General features: G+C 47.1%; 2 protein-coding genes across 2 annotated transcripts in view; both read left to right on the top strand.

Moving 5' to 3' along the window:
• The first annotated feature begins 334 nt into the window (after nucleotides 1-334).
• The window catches only part of QRFPR (pyroglutamylated RFamide peptide receptor), a 53,842-nt gene continuing 34,817 nt past the window's right edge, over nucleotides 335-19,359 (top strand). Inside the window, exon 1 of the mRNA XM_074950022.1 lies at nucleotides 335-674. Within this exon, the coding sequence (XP_074806123.1) occupies nucleotides 335-674 (340 nt within the window). The remainder of the gene's footprint in view (nucleotides 675-19,359) is intronic.
• Nucleotides 1,490-11,738, top strand: LOC141985824 (uncharacterized). The gene is made up of 3 exons (XM_074950023.1): nucleotides 1,490-1,559; nucleotides 10,147-10,561; nucleotides 11,147-11,738. The coding sequence occupies exons 2-3, from the start codon at nucleotides 10,150-10,152 to the stop codon at nucleotides 11,344-11,346; spliced, it is 612 nt and encodes a 203-aa protein (XP_074806124.1). The 5' UTR covers nucleotides 1,490-1,559; nucleotides 10,147-10,149; the 3' UTR covers nucleotides 11,347-11,738.

Below are 19,359 nucleotides of genomic sequence, written 5' to 3'. Positions count from 1 at the left end.
TGGGCTACGTTCAAACCAATGACCAGGCGCTAGCTTGTCAATTTCACTCCTCCAGTCTTTCCCCTCGTTCCTTCTTTCCCAGCAAATAGCAACCCAGCCCCCGACTATTCTCCATTGTTCTCGGCCCTCTAAGGGGCATTTCTCCCCGTGCCCCCGTGGCTGAGCGGCAAAGGCAGCCGCCCGAGCCTGCAGGAGCGCCGGCCATGCGGAGCCCTGCAGGTCAACAGCCCTAGTGCGCGCCCGCCCCGGCCCGGGCAGCTCCGCGCTCTGCCCCGCGGCCGGACTCTCGGCTGAGAGGCTGGCCGAGGGGAGCGGCGCCCCGGAGGCCCCCCCCATGCGGTCGCTGAACATCACCCCGGAGCAGTTCGCCCGGCTGCTGCGGGAGAACAACGTGACGCGGGAGCAGTTCATCGCGCTCTACGGGCTGCAGCCGCTGGTCTACATCCCGGAGCTGCCCGGCCGCGCCAAGCTGGCCTTCGTGCTGGTCTGCGGGCTCATCTTCGCCCTGGCGCTCTTTGGCAACGGCCTGGTGCTCTACGTGGTGACCCGCAGGAAAGCCATGAGGACCGTCACCAACATCTTCATCTGCTCCCTGGCGCTCAGCGACCTGCTCATCGCCTTCTTCTGCGTCCCCTTCACCATGCTCCAGAACGTTTCCTCTAACTGGCTGGCGGGTGAGTAAGCCCCCCGCTCCCGCCTCTCGCCGGCCGGGGATCTCTGGAGGGACCCAGCCTCTCCTGCACCTGCCTCTGCCCCTCTCCCCCCGTCCCGTTCTTGCAGGGGGAGCCCGGGAGTTCGCATCTCTCTTTCCCCCCACTCCTTGCCGCCATCAAACACACCTGCCTGCAACAGATCTCTGCTGGAGGAACAGAGCGGGGGATGCGGGGGGGAAATGCCAGGTAGATCGCTTTGGTCCCACAGGGCTAAGGAATGGGCTGTGTGTCACCCGGGAAGATGCTACTATTTCGCACTTCTCATCTTCAGAGCAACCTGCAAATGCCTTTTGTGTGCGGGATCCAGTCAAAAGGTGACGTGCGGTGTATCTGTAGGGGTGCGTCGGTCCCAGGGTATTAGAGAGACAAGGTGGGTGAGGTCATAACTTGTATTGGACCAGGGGGAGAGACAAGCTTTCCAGCGTACACAGAGCTCTTCTTCAGGTCTTTTTCTAAAGATAGGCTTTATCTCTCTCACCAAAAGGAAGTTGGTCCAATAAAAGATACTGCCTCATCCAGCTGTAGCTCACAAAAGCTTATGCTCAAATAAATTTGTTAGTCTCTAAGGTGCCACAAGTCCTCCTTTTCTTTTTACCTCATCCACCTTGTCTCTCCAAAGGAGGCAAGCATTTATTTAGCTGCCCCTCTACCTAGCTGCTGACAAAACACCTGGTTTTTAGGGTTTATATTTTCTTGGGAAATTGTTTTCCTCTTAGGACACATGGATTGTTTTGACTAGACAAGGCAGAGCGCAGCGATCTTCTTGTGAAAAGGCAGCCATTTTCTTTTCCTGAAACTCTTTTGTACTGGGGGGATCTGGCAACATTACTTCATAATGCTCCATTGGTAGGTATCACTACAAGGGTGAAAGCTCTCATACTTTCATAGCTCAGAACTGATGCTTCAAACCTTTGAAAGTCTCTGTTCACAACAGGTAACTTTCCTGGTTCACTCTAGAGCTGTTGCTTTTGCCTACTCATTTGTAGTCTGTTATTGCATTTTAGGATTAGGGCTCTGAATCTACAAATCTGACCCATTAATCTAAATTTACAGTGTACTCCTTATTCTGCAGAGTTTCAAGAATGGCTAGATCACATCACCATTGGACTAAATTAACAGATTGTATTCAACTTGAAACAGCTGTGTCCTGAGTCTGGTGAAAGTTGCAATAAACAGAATTTTGGATGTAGTATGGTGGTGACATAACACATGTATCCTGTAGTTTTTTGTTCCAAGGATACATTCTTGCTGACAAGTGCAAAAGAAGGTCTGAGCCAAAACTTGTTGAAGTCAATTCCATTGATGTGAATACGCTTCAGGTCAGGTCGTTTTTGCCTTTGTTAGCAAAAATGGGTCCTTTGGTTGATTGCATTACAGGGGGTCCCATTCATTTGGGGCTGGCCAAAGTCACTGACCAGACAGAATGAGGAGAGGAAAAGCCCCTCTTCAAAGTCAGCTCATTTATACTTTAGGACAAAGTGTCTTTAGTTTTTAAAGGTGTTTCACAGACTAAATTTCTTTAATAAATGGCTTTCCTTTTGTTTTATAGTGCATAGATAATATGATGAATGGGTGAAATAGATAAATGTTCACGAACTGCAGGGCTTTGGAAGTTTTCATGTTATGATCTGAATGTGAAAGTTAAGAGCAGTGTATAAAGGCACTGTCTTTAGGATTTACTTGCCTCTTGTGGGTGATGGACCACTGGCCAGACTCCCATTGAATTCAGTGGAAGTTTAGAGTGTATATTGTTGTCACAACACAGAGCTGCAGAGACGTGAAGTTAAAGAAAAGGACAGGCAGATGCAGTAATGCTACTAAACAACAATTCTGAAGAGAGTGGCTCAACTCAGTCTCTTTTTTTTTGATCTTTGCGCTCAATATGACAATTGCAAGTGAAGAAATAAAAGGGATGATTCCGCCATGCATAGCAGCCAGGAATGCTGATTATAGTGGAAATGCATGTTGGATTTCAGAGCCTATGCTCCAACCTGAGCGGGAATGTCTACACTGCTTTTTTAGCCCTATGGCACAAGCTCTTTAAGCCTGAGTCAATTGATCCAGGCTCTGAGACTCACAGTTGTGGTGTTTTTTTGTTTGTTTGTTGTTTTTTTGCAGTGTAGATATACCTTTAGACTTATTGTTGCAACAGCTAACTTTTAGGCCCCCTAATGCCTAGAGGAACCCACAGACCTGAGTTAGGCCCCTAGGCTCCTTATACAATGCATGTGAAGAAGTCCCTTAGAATGGGACTTACAAAAGCCAGCACAATGAATAGGGAGTTACCCAAGATAGCCACTAGGAATTGCTGAGGAGAGGGGTGGGACTTATGCCCAGCCCCTCAAATGGTACTTAGGATAGATAGGGTGACCAGATAGCAAGTGTGAAAAATCGTGACACATTTTTCGCAGGGAAGGAGTATAGTGTGTCTTATATAGGAAAGCTCCTAATATTGGGATGGTCCCAATAATATCAGGACATCTGGTCACCCTCACTTAAGTGCCTAATGGGAGGTCACTCCTGCTACTTGGTATTCATGGCTGTGAACCCTTTCTTGGAGGTAGAGGCCTAAGTTAGGTCAGTCCTTTTTCATGAAAAATGGTATTGGTGTTCCTTAAATGGCAGCAGAGGCAATGTGTGTGTGTGTGTGTTTGGGGGGGGCATTTAGGGTCACATGCACCCCCAGATTTCTGCTAGGGGTCACACTAAAATGTCAGAACCATCTGGTGAGGGCTGCTGTCCTCGTTCCCTTTGCCTTGCCCAGGAGCTGCCCTTGGCCCATGTCTTTGCAGAGCTCATCCTTTCTTTCTCCCCACCACCCCCCGCAGCTGGAGAGAGACATCCCTTCCTCCTTTGCACAGCAAAATGCAGCTAACACCTCCAGGCTGCTGCTGGCCACTGGCATAACGCCGCTGCCTCCTGTCCCCTGGCTGCAGCATGGGCAGGAAGGGGTTAAGGATGGATTGTGCCCTAGGGTCCCTGGGAACCTGAAGGGGTGGTTGGGCTCTCTCAGAGAGGAAGTGACACTGAATCCCAGCCTGCGGAGAGTGTGGTGAGGGGTCCGACCAGTGCAGCCTGGCTCCTTCCCTTCCCTGCCAGTGGCACCGATGCCATCCTGGGCTGGAGGTGCTTCCTGTCATGGCCTGTCCTTCCACACAGCCAGTAGCAGCTGCCAGATAGGGTGGCCTCCTGCATGTGCCCCTGACTGTGGGGGCTAAGGGTTACAGACAGGGTACAGGGGTACAGCATGCTCCAGACAGCCCAAGCTACCTGCTGAAGGTGGGGGAAGGATGGAGGGGCACTGCCCAATGAACAACGAGCATTCAGAGATACCCCAGGCTGGCAGAAATCTGGGAGTCTCAGTGCAGCGTGGATGGTCTCTGAGGCTGGCTGACCAGGCTTGTCTCCCTAGAGCAGCAATCAGATTGCCCTGCTCCAGCAGCATGTCTCTGGAGGTCTCAAAGTGCTTTACAAGCTGCAGTGTACTGCTGGGAGTGGGGTGGGGTTTGCCCATTATAGCGAGGGGGAGGCCTTGCATTTAACTTCACGCAGCTATGCGGGCAGTGTGTGTTCAGGGGCTGCACCTGCAACTCTGAGAACTTGGCTCAGCTGCCTTGTTCAGAGTCCATCACAGAACCAGGAATAGAGCTGGGGTGGGTGGAGGGAGGGCTCAGATCCTGTGGCCAAAGGCTGGCGGGACCGGGATCTTGTGGACAAAGGTGGGACAGGCCAGGAGCTGGCTCTGAGCTGGGAGGTGCTGGGAAGCTGCTCTGCATTGCACTGAATAAAACTCAGCAAGTGACTGTGAGGCCAGGCTGCAGCCCATGGGGCAGTATGGCATACTTTACCCAGGCATCGCCTCTGCTACCAGGTTCCCACCAGAACCTTTAAATTGTGCCCCACACTATCAACAGTTGTGCTTCGCCTCTGAGTGGAAGTTAGGTGCCTAAATCCCTTTGTGAATCTTGTCCAAGGTCAAGAAGAGGGGACATGAGCAGGTAAATCGGGTACTTCTATTTACCCTCTCTCACAGTACAAGAATAAGGAGATTGTTCAATGAAATCAAAAGGTTATTGTTTAAAACTGATAAGAGGAAATATTTTTTTCTCATTGCACAATTATTCTGTGGAGTTCATTGCCAGATGACATCACTGAAGTCAAGGCCTTAGCAAGATTCAAAAAAAGGGTTAGGTGCTTAATTTTTTTAGTGTGGTTTTACAATGTTTTTTCTCTCCCCTGTTGTGAGTGAGTTTTCACATGTCAAACAAAAGGTGGTGACTCGGGCCCCTATCCAACAACTGGATCCACATGGGTGGATACCTGCATCCATGTGGAGCCCTATTGACTTTGACAGTGGTCTGCCTGGTTAGGTAGAATCAGTTATAACATGGATCAGCGTTCATGTCACACTCCCTGTCAGAACCCGGAAGCTAATGATCCAACCACTGGACCAAATTCGGTGATGAATCCTGGCCATGTGCCATCTGACCCCCATGGGGGAACAGAACACTGGTGCAAATAGGCCAAAATCTCAACAAGATGCATGCCAGAGAGTTTGAACACTAGCTGACACCTATGCAGACTCAAAAGAGCCTTTGAAATGATCTGAGTTACATGAGAAGAGAATGGAAAAATGAGATGATGGGGTCTGTCGATAAGAGAGGTTCCAAATATAAAGGGCATTGAAAGAGTCAGCAGAAACTGTGATAAGCTTATTCACAGATGCTGGATACTAGCAAATATCTTTGTCCATCGGCTAATATAAAACACAACTTCCTAGCTAAAATACTAACACATGCAGTACACACTTTCACATCCAAGTAACCAGAAGGTAAACCTGACTATTGGCCACCAGAAAACAGGCTGTGTGTAGGGGGTGGGAGGTCATTGACATAAGGGTGGGTGTCTGAGGCCTTGTCCACACTAGGAATGTGTACCCACCAGCAATAGTGAAGGAGTGTTTACCACCATATTATCTAATCCTGTTGGAAAAATGAAAGGAAGTTCCAAGTGCGGAGGCATACTGTGATGCTGCAGTACTATGAACAGGGGTCTAAACATGCAGACTGTATTCCTTGGCCTAACTGAACTGTTACCATAATGATTTTGATGTGCTGTGTTAGGCAATGCTGGGTGCAATCTTAGTCAAAGGGATGTCTTCTACCAATTAGCCTTGGTTAGCTTTAATTTTTCTTATGATTTTGTATTTATTTCTTTTAAAAAGCAGTGAGGGTGGGTGGCAGCAGTATCTGAGACTTTGTACATCCTTGATATAAGCACAAGAACAGACTTCACCCTTTCTTCCCTCCCCTGATATAAAACAGGTTACCTTGCTTTATCTGAGCTACTGTAGGTTTTATTTAGACCATTGTTGTAGCCTGTTCTCAAACAGAGAGAGAACTAACTTTGGTTTAATTTCTGACCTGTTTCATTCAGTCCAAAAGGCTCCCTCCCCAAAACATGCTGTTGCATACATTATGGTAAGGACCAAAGTGAGTGATGGGAATAGAGGACTGAACTGAAGATCAGTTTAACAGGAATTTAAATCGCCAAGTGTCTGTTTTCTCTACAACGCCTGACATGATTTTTACATTCTACTATGTGCCTAAGAAGCTGTGGAAGAATTCTCACTTTAGCCCATTATCAGAGTGCAATTTAATCCTGGCAGAGATTGGAAGGATTCTGCCATTGTCACCTTACATTGAAGCTTCTTCAGCTTATTTGACATAGTGTAGGATTTCAGTTTCACATGCACTAGTTGTGGTCTGCGGGAAGCTGAATATTTGCCACCTTTTGTCATTGTGATGTGAAGTGGTCACAGAAAGCTATTAACTCCATGGAGTCAGTGACTGGGAACACCTCCATCTCTACCACAGGTAGGTGAGTCACAGTCACTTCTGAGCCTCTCGATGAACTCCTGCTGCTTCAGGAGTCTTGTAAAGCTGTGCAGGTCTGATAATGGGAGAGTAGATGCTGCAGTGAGTTTGATTTATACTTTGGAACTGCAAATTCAATTACTTTGAGAAAACCTTTGCTCTTTAAACTAAAAGTACTTTATCAAAGGTAAATTTATCAAATTACCTTTACTCGCAAAACATTGTGGGCGATAGATTACAGTTGTGGCGTTGGTGTAAATGAGGGGTGTCCAACCTGTGGCCCCGGAGCCACATGCGGCTCTTCAGACGTTAATATACGGCTCCTTGTATAGGCACCGACTCCAGGGCTGGACCTAGAGGCGCCAACTTTCCAATGTGCCGGGGGGTGCTCACTGCTCAACCCCTGGCTCTGCCACAGGCCCTGCCCCCACTCCACCCTTTCCCTCCCCTGAGCCTGCCATGTCCTTGCTCCTCCCTCTTCCCCCCCCCCAACCCCAAGCCTCCTGCACACCACAAAACAGCTGATCAGGAGGTGTGGGGAGGGAGGGGGAGGCACTGATCAGCAGGGCTGCCGGTGGACAGGGGGTGGGGGGGAGCTGATGGGGGGCTGCTGATGTATTGCTGTGGCTCTTTGGCAATGTACATTGGTAAATTCTGGCTCCATAGGTGCCGACTCCGACAGGGGTGCTCTGGGGCTGGAGCACCCTCGGGGAAAAATTAGCAGGTGCGCCGCACCCACCAGCAGCCAAGCTGCCCCCTTCTTGCCTCCTTCTCCCCCACATCCTGAGCGCACCGCGTCCCTGCTCCTCCCCCTCCCTCCCAGCACTTTCCACCCCCCCCGCCGCCTAACAGCAGTTTGGTGATGCTTAGGACTTTCCAGGAGGGAGGGGGAGGAGCAGGGATGGGGCACGCTCAGGGGAGGAGGTGGAGAAGAGGCGGGGCAGGGGTGAGGACTTGTGGGAAGGGTGTAGAATGGGGGCGGGAAGGGGGTGGGGACTTTGGGGAAGGGGTGGAATGGGGGTGGGGTGAGGGCAGTGCCGGGGCGGGAAGAGGCGGGGCAGGGGTGAGGACTTGGGGTGTGAGGGGGTCGAGCCCCTCTGCCCGGTGGGTAAAGTCAGCATCTATGTCTGGCTCCTTCTCAGGCTCAGGTTGGCCACCCCGGTGTAAATGATTTCCTGGATTCAATTTAAATTAATGTCTGGTGCCTCCACCTTGTTTATTTCCTGGAAATTTCCAGATCTGCTTTTTCCAGAGGTGACTACAGAACAACTAACATGCCACAGACTATTGGGCTGAGTTTCACAAACTCTCTGGCAGGATCACACAGGGTGGCATGTTTATTGGGGGAAGAAAAGGAAGTCAGAGAAGAGGTTAAGTGATATGTATTGTTTTGCTTTGTCATTTACTGTACGTATCTCAGCATAAACTACAATAACTCAGTACATTGCCTCCTCCCACATATCTAGTCAAAGTCCTCTGCACACTCAGCAAAGTAGAAGGAAAGGGGTGATTTACATTGTTCTTGATTGTGATGCTGTTTTATATCTGAATAAAAACAAAGATGAGTTCAGGTTCAACTCTATTATAAATGGGGATCCTCCTTTTTCCCCCCCAGTAGGGGCAAAGTCCACAAGACTTGCTCCTGTCTCAAATTGCTTAGGAACCCTCAGCAGTATCTTTGTGCTACTGCCTGGGGGAGCTGGTGGATGGAAAATTGCTTTAGATACTGTGGCTTGGTGGCACTGGCAAGGGGCCAGGGTGAAAGAGGCCCGGTTGTGCTGGAGTTGGTAGCCTGCAGGGCTTCTCTCGGCATTTCCCCTCTCCCAGTCAAGATAGTCTCCTCAGGACAGATGCCAGGGACTCAGGGAGTGACACTGCTCCTCTGCCATGGACCTTCTCTTAGGGCTTGTTTACATGAGAAGTTGGTATTCCTAATCACTACCTTGTGTGGATGCTCTTATTTCAGAATAAGATGACCACACAGGGCATTAATCAGGAGTAACTACTCAACTTTAAATTTGGATTAAGATTGGATGTGAATTTACTTTATACTTTATAGACAAGACTTTAGAGAGAAGCAAGTTATCTGAGAGAGGGTCCCTAGGAGTTTCCACTGTCCTGATAGCATCAAAATGCTGGAATGACGCCAGGGTTATACATAGTAGCCAGGTCTGTGTTTAGGGTGGCTATAGGATGCTTTCTGCTCTTTAGTTTAACAGTTTGTATTAGACAACATGCCGTCCCACTTGCAGAGAGCTTTTGAAAATCTCACCTTTAGAATTTTATGATTACTTTATGATGCCTTTTATTTAAAAGAAAAACTCTTTTGCCTTTTTCCCTAATTACCTTGCATTGTACAAATGAGTGCTTTCTTTTAAGCTTTGTAAATTACTTTTTTTCTTGTGAGCATTTGGAAATGAAACATTCACAATTCTTTCACACTGCTTGGATATAAACAATGACATACATTGCTACAAACGAGAATAAAAAATTAGTACAATTGTTTAATATTTTCCAAAGTGTTGTGCATTTAAAATTAAATTTCAGTGGGGCCGCATGGGATATGCTTATGAAATTCACTTCTTGAATTTAAAGGCACAAAAGTCCTGAAGGACTTCTAAACAAGACACATTTTATGACTGTTTTAATATAAACTTTCTAAAGTTTTATGTTTATATTCATTTGAAAGAGCTCCGCGTGTTTTCTTAATCTTTTGTACAACTGAACAATTTCAGAGAATGGACTGAATAATAAAACAGGTTGTTAAGAAGAAACTTCAGACACTTTCAGAACAGTCTGTGCCAGGACTTTGATAACTAAGTTTGATCAGAATTTCCAACTTTTGCACATGTGCAAACTGCTGACTAATACCAGTTAAATTTATTTAAAAAGAAAAGTCAGGATTCACTCATTTTATAATTAACATTGCTCTCATAAACTCTCTGAATTATTTGTGTCTAGATATGCAGTTATTATTTCTGTTCCAGCTTACCTATAGAAGAGTGACCTCTGCACATAACAAGTGTCATTCCTAGGAAGTGTAAGCTCTGGTCTACAATAGGAGTTGAGGTCAAATTTAGCAGCGTTAAATTGATTTAACCCTGCACCCGTCCACACAACGAAGCCCTTTTTTTCGACTCAAAGGGCTCTTAAAATCGATTTCCTTACTCCACCCCCGACAAGGGGATTAGTGCTGAAATCGGCCTTGCTGGGTTGAATTTGGGGTACTGTGGACACAATTAGACGGTGTTGGCCTCCGTGAGCTATCCCAGAGTGCTCCATTGTGACCGCTCTGGACAGCACTCTCAACTCAGATGCACTGGCCAGGTAGACAGGAAAAGGCACGCAAACTTTTGAATTTCAAGTTCCTGTTTGCCCACCGTGGCAAGAGCTCATTAGCAGAGGTGACCATGATGGAGTCCCAGAATCGCAAAAGAGCTCCAGCATGGACCGAACGGGAGGTACAGGATCTGATCGCTGTATGGGGAGAGGAATCTGTGCTATCAGAACTACATTCCAGTTTTCGAAATGCCAAAATCTTTGTCAAAATCTCCCAGGGCATGAAGGACAGAGGCCATAACAGGGACCTGAAGCAGTGCCGCGTGAAACTTAAGAAGCTGAGGCAAGCCTACCAGAAAACCAGCGAGGTGAACGGCCGCTCCGGGTCCAAGCCCCAAACATGCCGCTTCTATGATGAGCTGCATGCCATTTTAGGGGGTTCAGCCACCACTACCCCAGCCGTGTTGTTTGAGTCCTTCAATGGAGATGGAGGCAACATGGAAGCAGGTTCTGGGGACGAGGAAGATGATGATGATGATGATGATGAGGTTGTAGATAGCTCACAGCAAGCAAGCGGAGAAACCGGTTTTCCCGACAGCCAGGAACTGTTTCTCACCCTGGACCTGGAGCCAGTACCCCCCGAACCCACCCAAGGCTGCCTCCTGGACCTGCCAGGTGGAGAAGGGACCTCCGGTGAGTGTACCTTTTAAAATACTATACATGGTTTAAAAGTAAGCATGTTTAATGATTAATTTGCCCTGGCATTCGCGGCTCTCCTGGATATACTCCCAAAGCCTTTGCAAAAGGTTTCTGGGGAGGGCAGCCTTATTCCATCCACCATGGTAGGACACTTTACCACTCCAGGCTAGTAGCACGTACTCGGGAATCATTGTAGAACAAAGCATTGCAGTATATGTCTGCTGGTGTTCAAACAACATCTGTTCTTTATCTCTCTGTGTTATCCTCAGGAGAGTGATATCATTCATGGTCACCTGGTTGAAATAGGGTGCTTTTCTTAAGGGGACATTCAGAGGTGCCCGTTCCTGCTGGGCTGTTTGCCTGTGGCTGACCAGAAATGTTCCCCGCTGTTAGCCACAGGCAGGGGGGAGAGGGGAGGGGCTAGCCACGTGGTGGGGGGAGGCAAAATGCGACCTTGGAATGAAAGCACATGTGCTATGTATGTAATGTTAACAGCAAGGTTTACCGTGAAAGAGTGTAGCCATTGTTCTATAAAATGTGTCTTTTTAAATACCACTGTCCCTTTTTTCTCTCCACCAGCTGCATGTGTTTCAAGGATCACAGGATCTTCTCCTTCCCAGAGGCTAGCGAAGATCAGAAGGCAAAAAAAACACACTCGTGATGAAATGTTCTCTGAGCTCATGCTGTCCTCCCACACTGACAGAGCACAGACGAATGCGTGGAGGCAGACAATGTCAGAGTGTAGGAAAGCACAAAATGATCGGGAGGAGAGGTGGTGAGCTGAAGAGAGTAAGTGGCGGGCTGAAGAGAGGGCTGAAGCTGAAAGGTGGTGGCAGCGTGAAGAGAGGAGGCAGGATTCAATGCTGAGGCTGCTGGAGGATCAAACTAATATGCTCCAGCATATGGTTGAGCTGCAGGAAAGGCAGCAGGAGCATAGACTGCCACTACAGCCCCTGTGTAACCAACTGCCCTCCTCCCCAAGTTCTGTAGCCTCCTCACCCAGATGCTCGAGAACGCGGTGGGGGGGCCTCCGGCTACCCAGCCACTCTACCCCAGAGTATTGCCCAAGCAACAGAAGGCTGGCATTCAATAAGTTTTAAAGTTTTAAACTTTTAAAGTGCTGCTTGTCCTTCTCTCCTCCACCACCCCTCCTGGTGCTTCTCTCCTCCACCACCCCTCCTGGGCTACCTTGGTAGTTATCCCCCTATTTGTGTGATGAATTAATAAAGAATGCATGAATGTGAAGCAACAATAACTTTATTGCCTCTGCAAGCGGTGATCGAAGGGAGGAGGGGAGGGTGGTTAGCTTACAAGGAAGTAGAGTGAACCAAGGGGCGGAGGGTTTCATCAAGGAGAAACAAACAGAACTTTCACACCGTAGCCTGGCCAGTCATGAAACTGGTTTTCAAAGCGTCTCTGATGCGCACCGCGCCCTCCTGTGCTCTTCTAACCGCCCTGGTGTCTGGCTGTGCATAACCAGCAGCCAGGCGATTTGCCTCAACCTCCCACCCCACCATAAACTTCTCCCCCTTGCTCTCACAGATATTGTGGAGCGCACAGCAAGCAGTAATTACAGTGGGAATATTGGTTTCGCTGAGGTCTAACTGAGTCAGTAAACTGCGCCAGTGCGCTTTTAAACATCCAAATGCACATTCTACCACCATTCCGCACTTGCTTAGCCTGTAGTTGAACAGCTCCTGACTACTGTCCAGGCTGCCTGTGTACGGCTTCATAAGCCATGGCATTAAGGGGTAGGCTGGGTCCCCAAGGACAACTATAGGCATTTCAACGTCCCCAATGGTTATTTTCTGGTCTGGGAATAAAGTCCCTTCCTGCAGCTTTTGAAACAGACCAGAGTTCCTGAAGATGAGAGCGTCATTTACCTTTCCTGGCCATCCCACGTTGATGTTGGTGAAACGTCCCTTGTGATCCACTAGTGCTTGCAACACTATTGAAAAGTACCCCTTGCGGTTTATGTACTCGCCGGCTTGGTTCTCTGGTGCCAAGATAGGGATATGGGTTCCGTCTATGGCCCCACCACATTTAGGGAATTCCATTGCAGCAAAGCCATCTACTATGACCTGCACATTTCCCAGGGTCACTACCCCTGATATCAGCAGATCTTTGATTGTGTTGGCCACTTGCATCACAGCAGCCCCCACAGTAGATTTGCCCACTCCAAATTGATTCCCGACTGACCTGTAGCTGTCTGGCCTTGCAAGCTTCCACAGGGCTATTGCCACTCACTTCTCAACTGTGAAGGCTGCTCTCATCTTGTTATTATTGCTCCTCAGGGCAGGGGAAAGCAAATCACAAAGTTCCATGAAAGTGCCCTTACGCATGCGAAAGTTTGGCAGCCACTGGGAATCGTCCCAGACCTGCAATACTATGCCGTCCCACCAGTCTGTGCTTGTTTGCCGAGCCCAGAATCAGCATTCCACCGCATGAACCTGCCCCATTAGCACCATGATGCCCACATTGCCAGAGCCCATGCTTTGAGAGAAGTCTGTGTCCATGTCCTCATCACTCTCGTCACCGTGCTGATGTCGCCTACTTGCCCGGGTTCGCTTTGCCAGGTTCTGGTGCTGCATATACTGCTGGATAATGTGTGTGGTGTTTAATGTGCTCCTAATTGCCAAAGTGATCTGAGCGGGCTCCATGCTTGCTGTGGTATGGCGTCTGCACAGAAAGAAGATGCGGAACGATTGTCTGCCGTTGCCCTGACAGAGGGAGGGGCGACTGACAACATGGCTTACAGGGTTGGCTTACAGGGAATTCAAATCAACAAAGGGGGTGGCTTTGCGAGAAACTGAATGGCCCCCTCAAGGATAGAACTCAAAACCTCAAGGATAGAATTCAAAACTGGGTTTAGCAGGCCGTTGATTTCACAGAGGGAGGGAGGGAGGAGAAAATGAATACAAAACAAATCTGGTCTATTTCTTGTTTTTAGCCACTTAATCTATCTTTATACATCTTGCTGGCAGCAGACTGTGCAGTACGACCGCTAGCCATCGTCATCTCCTGAGTGCTTGGCAGAAGACAGTGCAGTATGACTACTGGCCATCATCTTCTGCTAGCTGCAGATTAAAAGACAGCGCACTGCCGGTAGGACTCAATCGCCATGAGACGAAACAAGGGAAATGACCTGGCTCAGTCACTCCCATGTTTGCCCAGGTGCTCCGACCTCATCGAGGTCGGTTAAAAGAGCACCCAGGACTACGTCGATGACGGCTACCTGTCTGCTGCCAAAGGGCAATAAACTGCTGCTGTGTAGCAATGCAGTACCACGTCTGCCAGCACCCAGGAGACATACGGTGATGGTTAGCTGAGCGGGCTCCATGCTTGCGGTGGTATGGCGTCTGCACAGGTAACTCAAGAAAAAAGGCGCAAAACGCTTGTCTGCCCTTGCTTTCACGGAAGGAGGGAGGGAAAGGGGGCCTGACGATATGTACCCAGAACCACCCACAACAATGTTTTAGCCCCATCAGGCACTGGGATTTCTACCCAGAATTCAAATGGGTGGCGGAGACTGCGGAAAGTGTGGGATAGCTACGCACAGTGCAACGCTCCGGAAGTCAACGGTTGCCTCGGTACTGTGGACACACTCCGCCAACTACATGCACTTAGAGCATTTGTGTGGGGACACACAATCGACTGTATAAAAACACTTTCTAGAAAACCGACTTCTATAAATTTGACCTCATTTCATAGTGTAGACATACCCTAATGTTTGCCTTGCCCCCACAAGGAAGATCTGGAAGCAAGAGAGTCCATAGCCCACTGCTAATCCCCCTCTGTCATCTTGTCCATCGCAAAAACATTAGCTGAACTGTGTTTCAACTATTAATCCCTAGACGCTTCTGATTAATTGGTGTTTTTTTCTCAACTCTAACAAATAGGCAATCTTTAGACTTTGGTATATTTTGCTCGGTTGTAATTATTGTCCCAAACAGTAAGCAATCCCAATCTATCTAATTATATTGGGACTATGCAGTGTTATGTAAAAGATGTGACAATTTTACAGTTCAGGAAAAGGTGTAATAATTATGAATCACACTAAATATTAAGATTTGGGGATCTCTCTGTTTCCAGACTTAAAGCATCTTATAGTTTTACTTTTAAGGCAACTATTATGGAGTATACTATACATAGCTCAGGGACTTAGTGGTATAATGCTTTATAGTCTCTTCTTTGTATTCTCAAGATTGCTTAGCAGATCTTGGTCACTCAACCCCTCTTGATTCAAGTGGACTAATGCATAAACCACAACTGAACGCTTTATTTTTGAGAAAATTAAAGAGCCTAACTCTTGTGTCTATCAAAATATACCAGAAAAAAAAAAAAGAAAGACTCTGTTTCATTCCATCTTGTATGAGAAGCCTTTAAGGAAGCCGTCTACTGTGGGGATAGTAGTGTGTCTTCTGCCCTAAAGTCAGATAGAAAAAGCATACTCTGTTTACACTTAATGAGTCAGAAAGAGCTCATCAATTACTATTAATTAATAATGAAAAAATCTTCTTTCACCAGGATAATGTCATAATTTCTAATATGCAAGAGTTCTAGTAATCTCTGTGTTGAGATTTCCAAAGTCCTAGCCTTTTGGAGTCTTCTGAATGTCAACATGAAGATTTTCAGAATCATTACAGGATTAATTTGAAAAGATTAAACATTTTTCAAAAGGTAGTTTTGTTGAAATCCTATTCCTACATCGTGTAACAAATCAGCCCAATAATACACTTTGCCAAGATACCCTTCCCCCCCCCCAACTTAAAACAGTTTAAATAAACTCAGGCCATCAAATTACAAAGCAGAGATGCTAAGAAATTAAATGATAAAATAAAAAGCATATCCCATATCACAATAAGTAGATCTGCATTGTGCATTATGAAACAAATCATACCGCTAAAAAGAATTCACCACTCTACGCCAGTGACACTTGAGGCTCAGAAGTCCCTTTGCTCTTTTCCAAATTTTAAAGTATTTTCCAGTGTGTGAAATCTCCAGTCTCAAAAATGTTTCTATGATAGGTTAGATTACTTGCTATTTAGGCCACTTTTCCAATTATTTTATTTTAAGTTATCTGGAGAAAAAATGTGTGTGTTCAGTAATCAGAGTAATTTGACTTTTTTCTCATTTTCTCTAAAAATTAAAATCTGTTATCCTACTGTCATAATTACAGGAAGTTGTTTACGTGTTTCTACCTTACTTTTAGCTCATGGAAGAGCAGAAAAAGATTTTAAATTGGACAATCTGAGTTCAGTGGGAAACATTTTCCCTTTTTAACTAAGCCACAGTCATTCTGAAGTAAACTGCCCAATAAGATTGCTTGGGTCTCCCAGTCTCAGTCTCCTTGAGGCGAATGAGAATTTTGTTTTTTAACTCAATGGGTTTTAAATGCCAACAGAAAGCCAGTAGAAGTTTTTCTAATTTGTCAAAGAAAATCTTGGGTATTAAATTTACTCTGTGATTCATCTTTATGTCTATTTGAAACTAGAATTCTTCTGTCAATTTAGGGCAATACATAAGCAGGCTGTGTAGTCCTTGTAAATTGGTGCCTTGTGAGAATGGTTGCCATGGATAGTGATGACAGGAACACGAGGCTGCTAGGTAAGTTAGACATTTGAGTGCCCACTCCTCCTCAAATCAAAAGGCCTATTTTGCCTGCTGGAAACATGGTAGCAAAAGAAAAATAAAATCTGTCTCTGCCTTGTTCTCATCAAGAGCAAGAGGGAAGTAAAACACTAACCCTAAGGCTATAACTACACTAGAGAGTTTACAACAGTGCAGCTGCAATGATGCAGCTGTGCCGCTGTAAGTTCTCTTGTGTAACTGCTCTAAGCCGACGGGAGAGAGCTCATCCATTGGCTTAATTAATCCACCGTGAATGACTGGTGGTAGCTATGTCAGCGGGAGATGCTCTCCCGCCGACATAGCGCTGTCCACACCGGCGTTTAAGTTAGGGTAACTTACATCACTTGAGGGTGGGGGTGGCTTATTCACATCTTGATCGTCATAAATTATGCCGGCATAAATGGTAGTGTAGACATAATCTAATTGTCCCCCATGGCTCTGGAGGCTATAACGGGTCCGCCTGGGAAAACAAGTGTCAAGAAAAGCAGAATGCTCTGCCTTGAAGTTCAGCTGATTATGACACAGCTTTTCTTAAATGATTTCCCTTGAGACCAATACCCCTGCCCCACTTCATTTCCAAATGGAAAAGAGGAGAGAAGAGGAGGAGGAGGAGAAGTTCCTAAGGACCAGCATGCTGCATGTTGCCAATCTGGGCTGAAGCAAAACCCAGGCTCAAGCCTATACCCACAGTCATGCCTACTAATCTGAGTTGAAAACAGCATTAATCTTGGGTTCCTTGTTTCTCTGTGTGGATGGAATGAGTGGAATTAGGGGAAACTCAGGCTATAACATGGGCTGACTCTCCAGTGAAGATGTACCTTCAGTGACTAATGCAGGGGTAGGCAATCTTTTTGGCCTGAGGGCCACATTGACATTGCAAAACTGTATGGAGGGTCGGGTAGGGAAGGCTGTGCCTCCCCAAACAGCCTGGCCCCCGCCCCCTATCTGCCCCCTCCCACCTCTTGCCCCCTGACTGACCCCCTTCAAAACCCCCATCCAACCCCACCTCTCCAACCCCACCTACTCCTTGTCCCCTGACCACCCCCTTCCGGGACCCCTGCCCCTAACCGCCCCCTGGGACCCCACCTCCTATCCAACCCCCCCCTGTACCCTGACTGCCCCGATCCCATCCACACCCCCGCCCCATGACAGCCCCCCAGGGATCCCCACACCTATCCAATGCCCCCTGTTTCCCGTCCTCTGACTTCCCCCCACCCCCCAGAACCTCTGCCCCATCCAACTGCGCCCTGGGACTCCTACACCTATCCAACCACCCCCTGCCCCCTGACTTCCCCCCGGGACCCCCTGCCCCTTATCCAAAACCCACCCACCCCCACCCTCTTACTATGCTGCTCAGAGCAGCAGGAGCTCGCAGCCCCGCTTCCCGGCAGGAGCGGCGGGCCAGAACGCTGGTAGCGCAGCACGCTGAGGCTGCGGGAGAGGGGGAGGGGCTGGGGGCTAGCCTCCCTAGCCAGGAGCTCAGGGTCCGGGCAGGATGGTCCTGTGGGCTGGACATGGCCTGCGGGCCGTAGTTTGCCCACCTCTGGACTAACAGCTATTCACCCCTCTAGGATGGTCAGTGTGGCAATCTTAGTTTAAAAGCACCTGGACTGTAGTAAAACAAGATTTATTTGGAACATGACGAGATAATTAAAACAAAGAAATAGTATGTGTCAAATCTTTTGTGTCGTTAGAGGAAACCAAGAAACCTCTGACATTTCTCAAGTGTGCCTCCTTTCCCCTCAGCCTGTCTCTCTCTGTCTCTGTATCTCTCGCTGACCTTTTCATTTTGCTGGCAGTACATCAGAAGGGCCATCTCTGGTAAAGGTGTCTTGTTTCACTGTTCTCTTTCCTCCTTCCCTGATTCATAGACTGTTGTAGTTTCTCAGGTTTTAGAGCATCTGGCTTGGTGTACCAGATTCCCACCACATTATGGTGAACGCTGGTGCTGCCCAAAAGAACATCTATCCCTCATGGCATGTCTACTCAATGGTTTTCTTAAAATCATTCACAGTTGTAATCAGTGCTTGGGATAACAGGTTTAGTTCTTGCTTATCCTGTGCCACTTTTAAAATGTAGGCCTCATCTACACTGAGGATTTGGGCCAGCTTTATAGTTGCACAGATGCAAACCCCTGTAAACAGGCAAAGCCACTATAAACCACAACTTGCATCAGTCCAGCTCTCCCCGGCTTAAAACCAGTGCCAATCACAGCTTACAGTAGTTTTGCCTGTCTATGCTAGGGATTTGCACTATTGCTGCTGGCTGATCAGTTCTAGCTTTTGCTGCGGCAAAGCGGCAGCATAGGAAGAGTCCTTTTGAAGGTGTATACAAAGGATAGTTGTTTCCTTTGCATTCTCTCCCATTCCACAGGTCATCTGCCCTTTGTTCTAACCTGACTGCCATGCTTTAGCATGTTTGCAGTATTGTTGTAGTGAGGTAATATCTTTTGCTGGACCAACTTCTGTTGGTGAAAGAGGCAAGCTTTCAAGGTCGGACAGAAGTTGGTCCAGTAAAGATATTACCTCACCCACCTTGTCTCTCTCATGCTTTCATATGTTAACTTTGTCCTACCTGGAGTTGTCAGGCTGAGACTGACTATGTTAAGGGCAGCCTACAAAGAAGATTAAAAAAAAAAAAAAAAAAAAGTGGCGGGGGGAGGGGTGTCTTTAAGCCCTTTTTGTTTCTGTATGGTATGTAAATAAGGCCAGAAAATAATTCTTTATTTTCCTGCTTGCTTCTTGCCTTACAAAAAACAAGGGAAATCTGTTGTTTCTCAGAGAAAGACATCCTTTATACAAAAGGTTAACTAGCTAAATGAAGTTAAAATGATACAAAGAAAAAGTTTAAAGCAATCTAATTAAAAATCTTCCCCGTTTAGTAGCTCTGTTTTCACTCTCTTGGGCCTTGTGATGTCACTATTTTACTAGTTCTTCAGTTTTCCAGATAGAATGTAAAAAACAAGCAGATTTTAAAAAACAAACACACACCATTCAGGTTGCCTTTATCTATCATAAGGAGACACAAAACAAATCATCACACAAAAGAAGATACAACCCCTTTTCCCCCTCTCCTCTTTCAGGTCACCTTTAACTTCATTCTGTCCTAGACCAAATACAAACTGGCAAATTAACATTTATGTCATTGTAACATTGATAGTA

This window comes from Natator depressus, chromosome 4 (assembly GCF_965152275.1).
Source record: "Natator depressus isolate rNatDep1 chromosome 4, rNatDep2.hap1, whole genome shotgun sequence".
Lineage (NCBI taxonomy): Eukaryota > Metazoa > Chordata > Testudines > Cheloniidae > Natator > Natator depressus.
Note: the sequence above shows the minus strand (reverse complement) of the source record. Positions and strands in the feature narration are given on the sequence as shown.

What these genes read in the sequence shown, in the direction of transcription:
- LOC141985824 (XM_074950023.1), top strand. Translation starts at nt 10,150, where the DNA reads ATGAAGGACAGAGGCCATAACAGGGACCTGAAGCAGTGCCGCGTGAAA. An exon ending in AGGTGGAGAAGGGACCTCCG is followed by an intron (nt 10,562 to 11,146) that starts GTGAGTGTACCT and finishes TCTCTCCACCAG; the next exon opens with CTGCATGTGTTTCAAGGATC.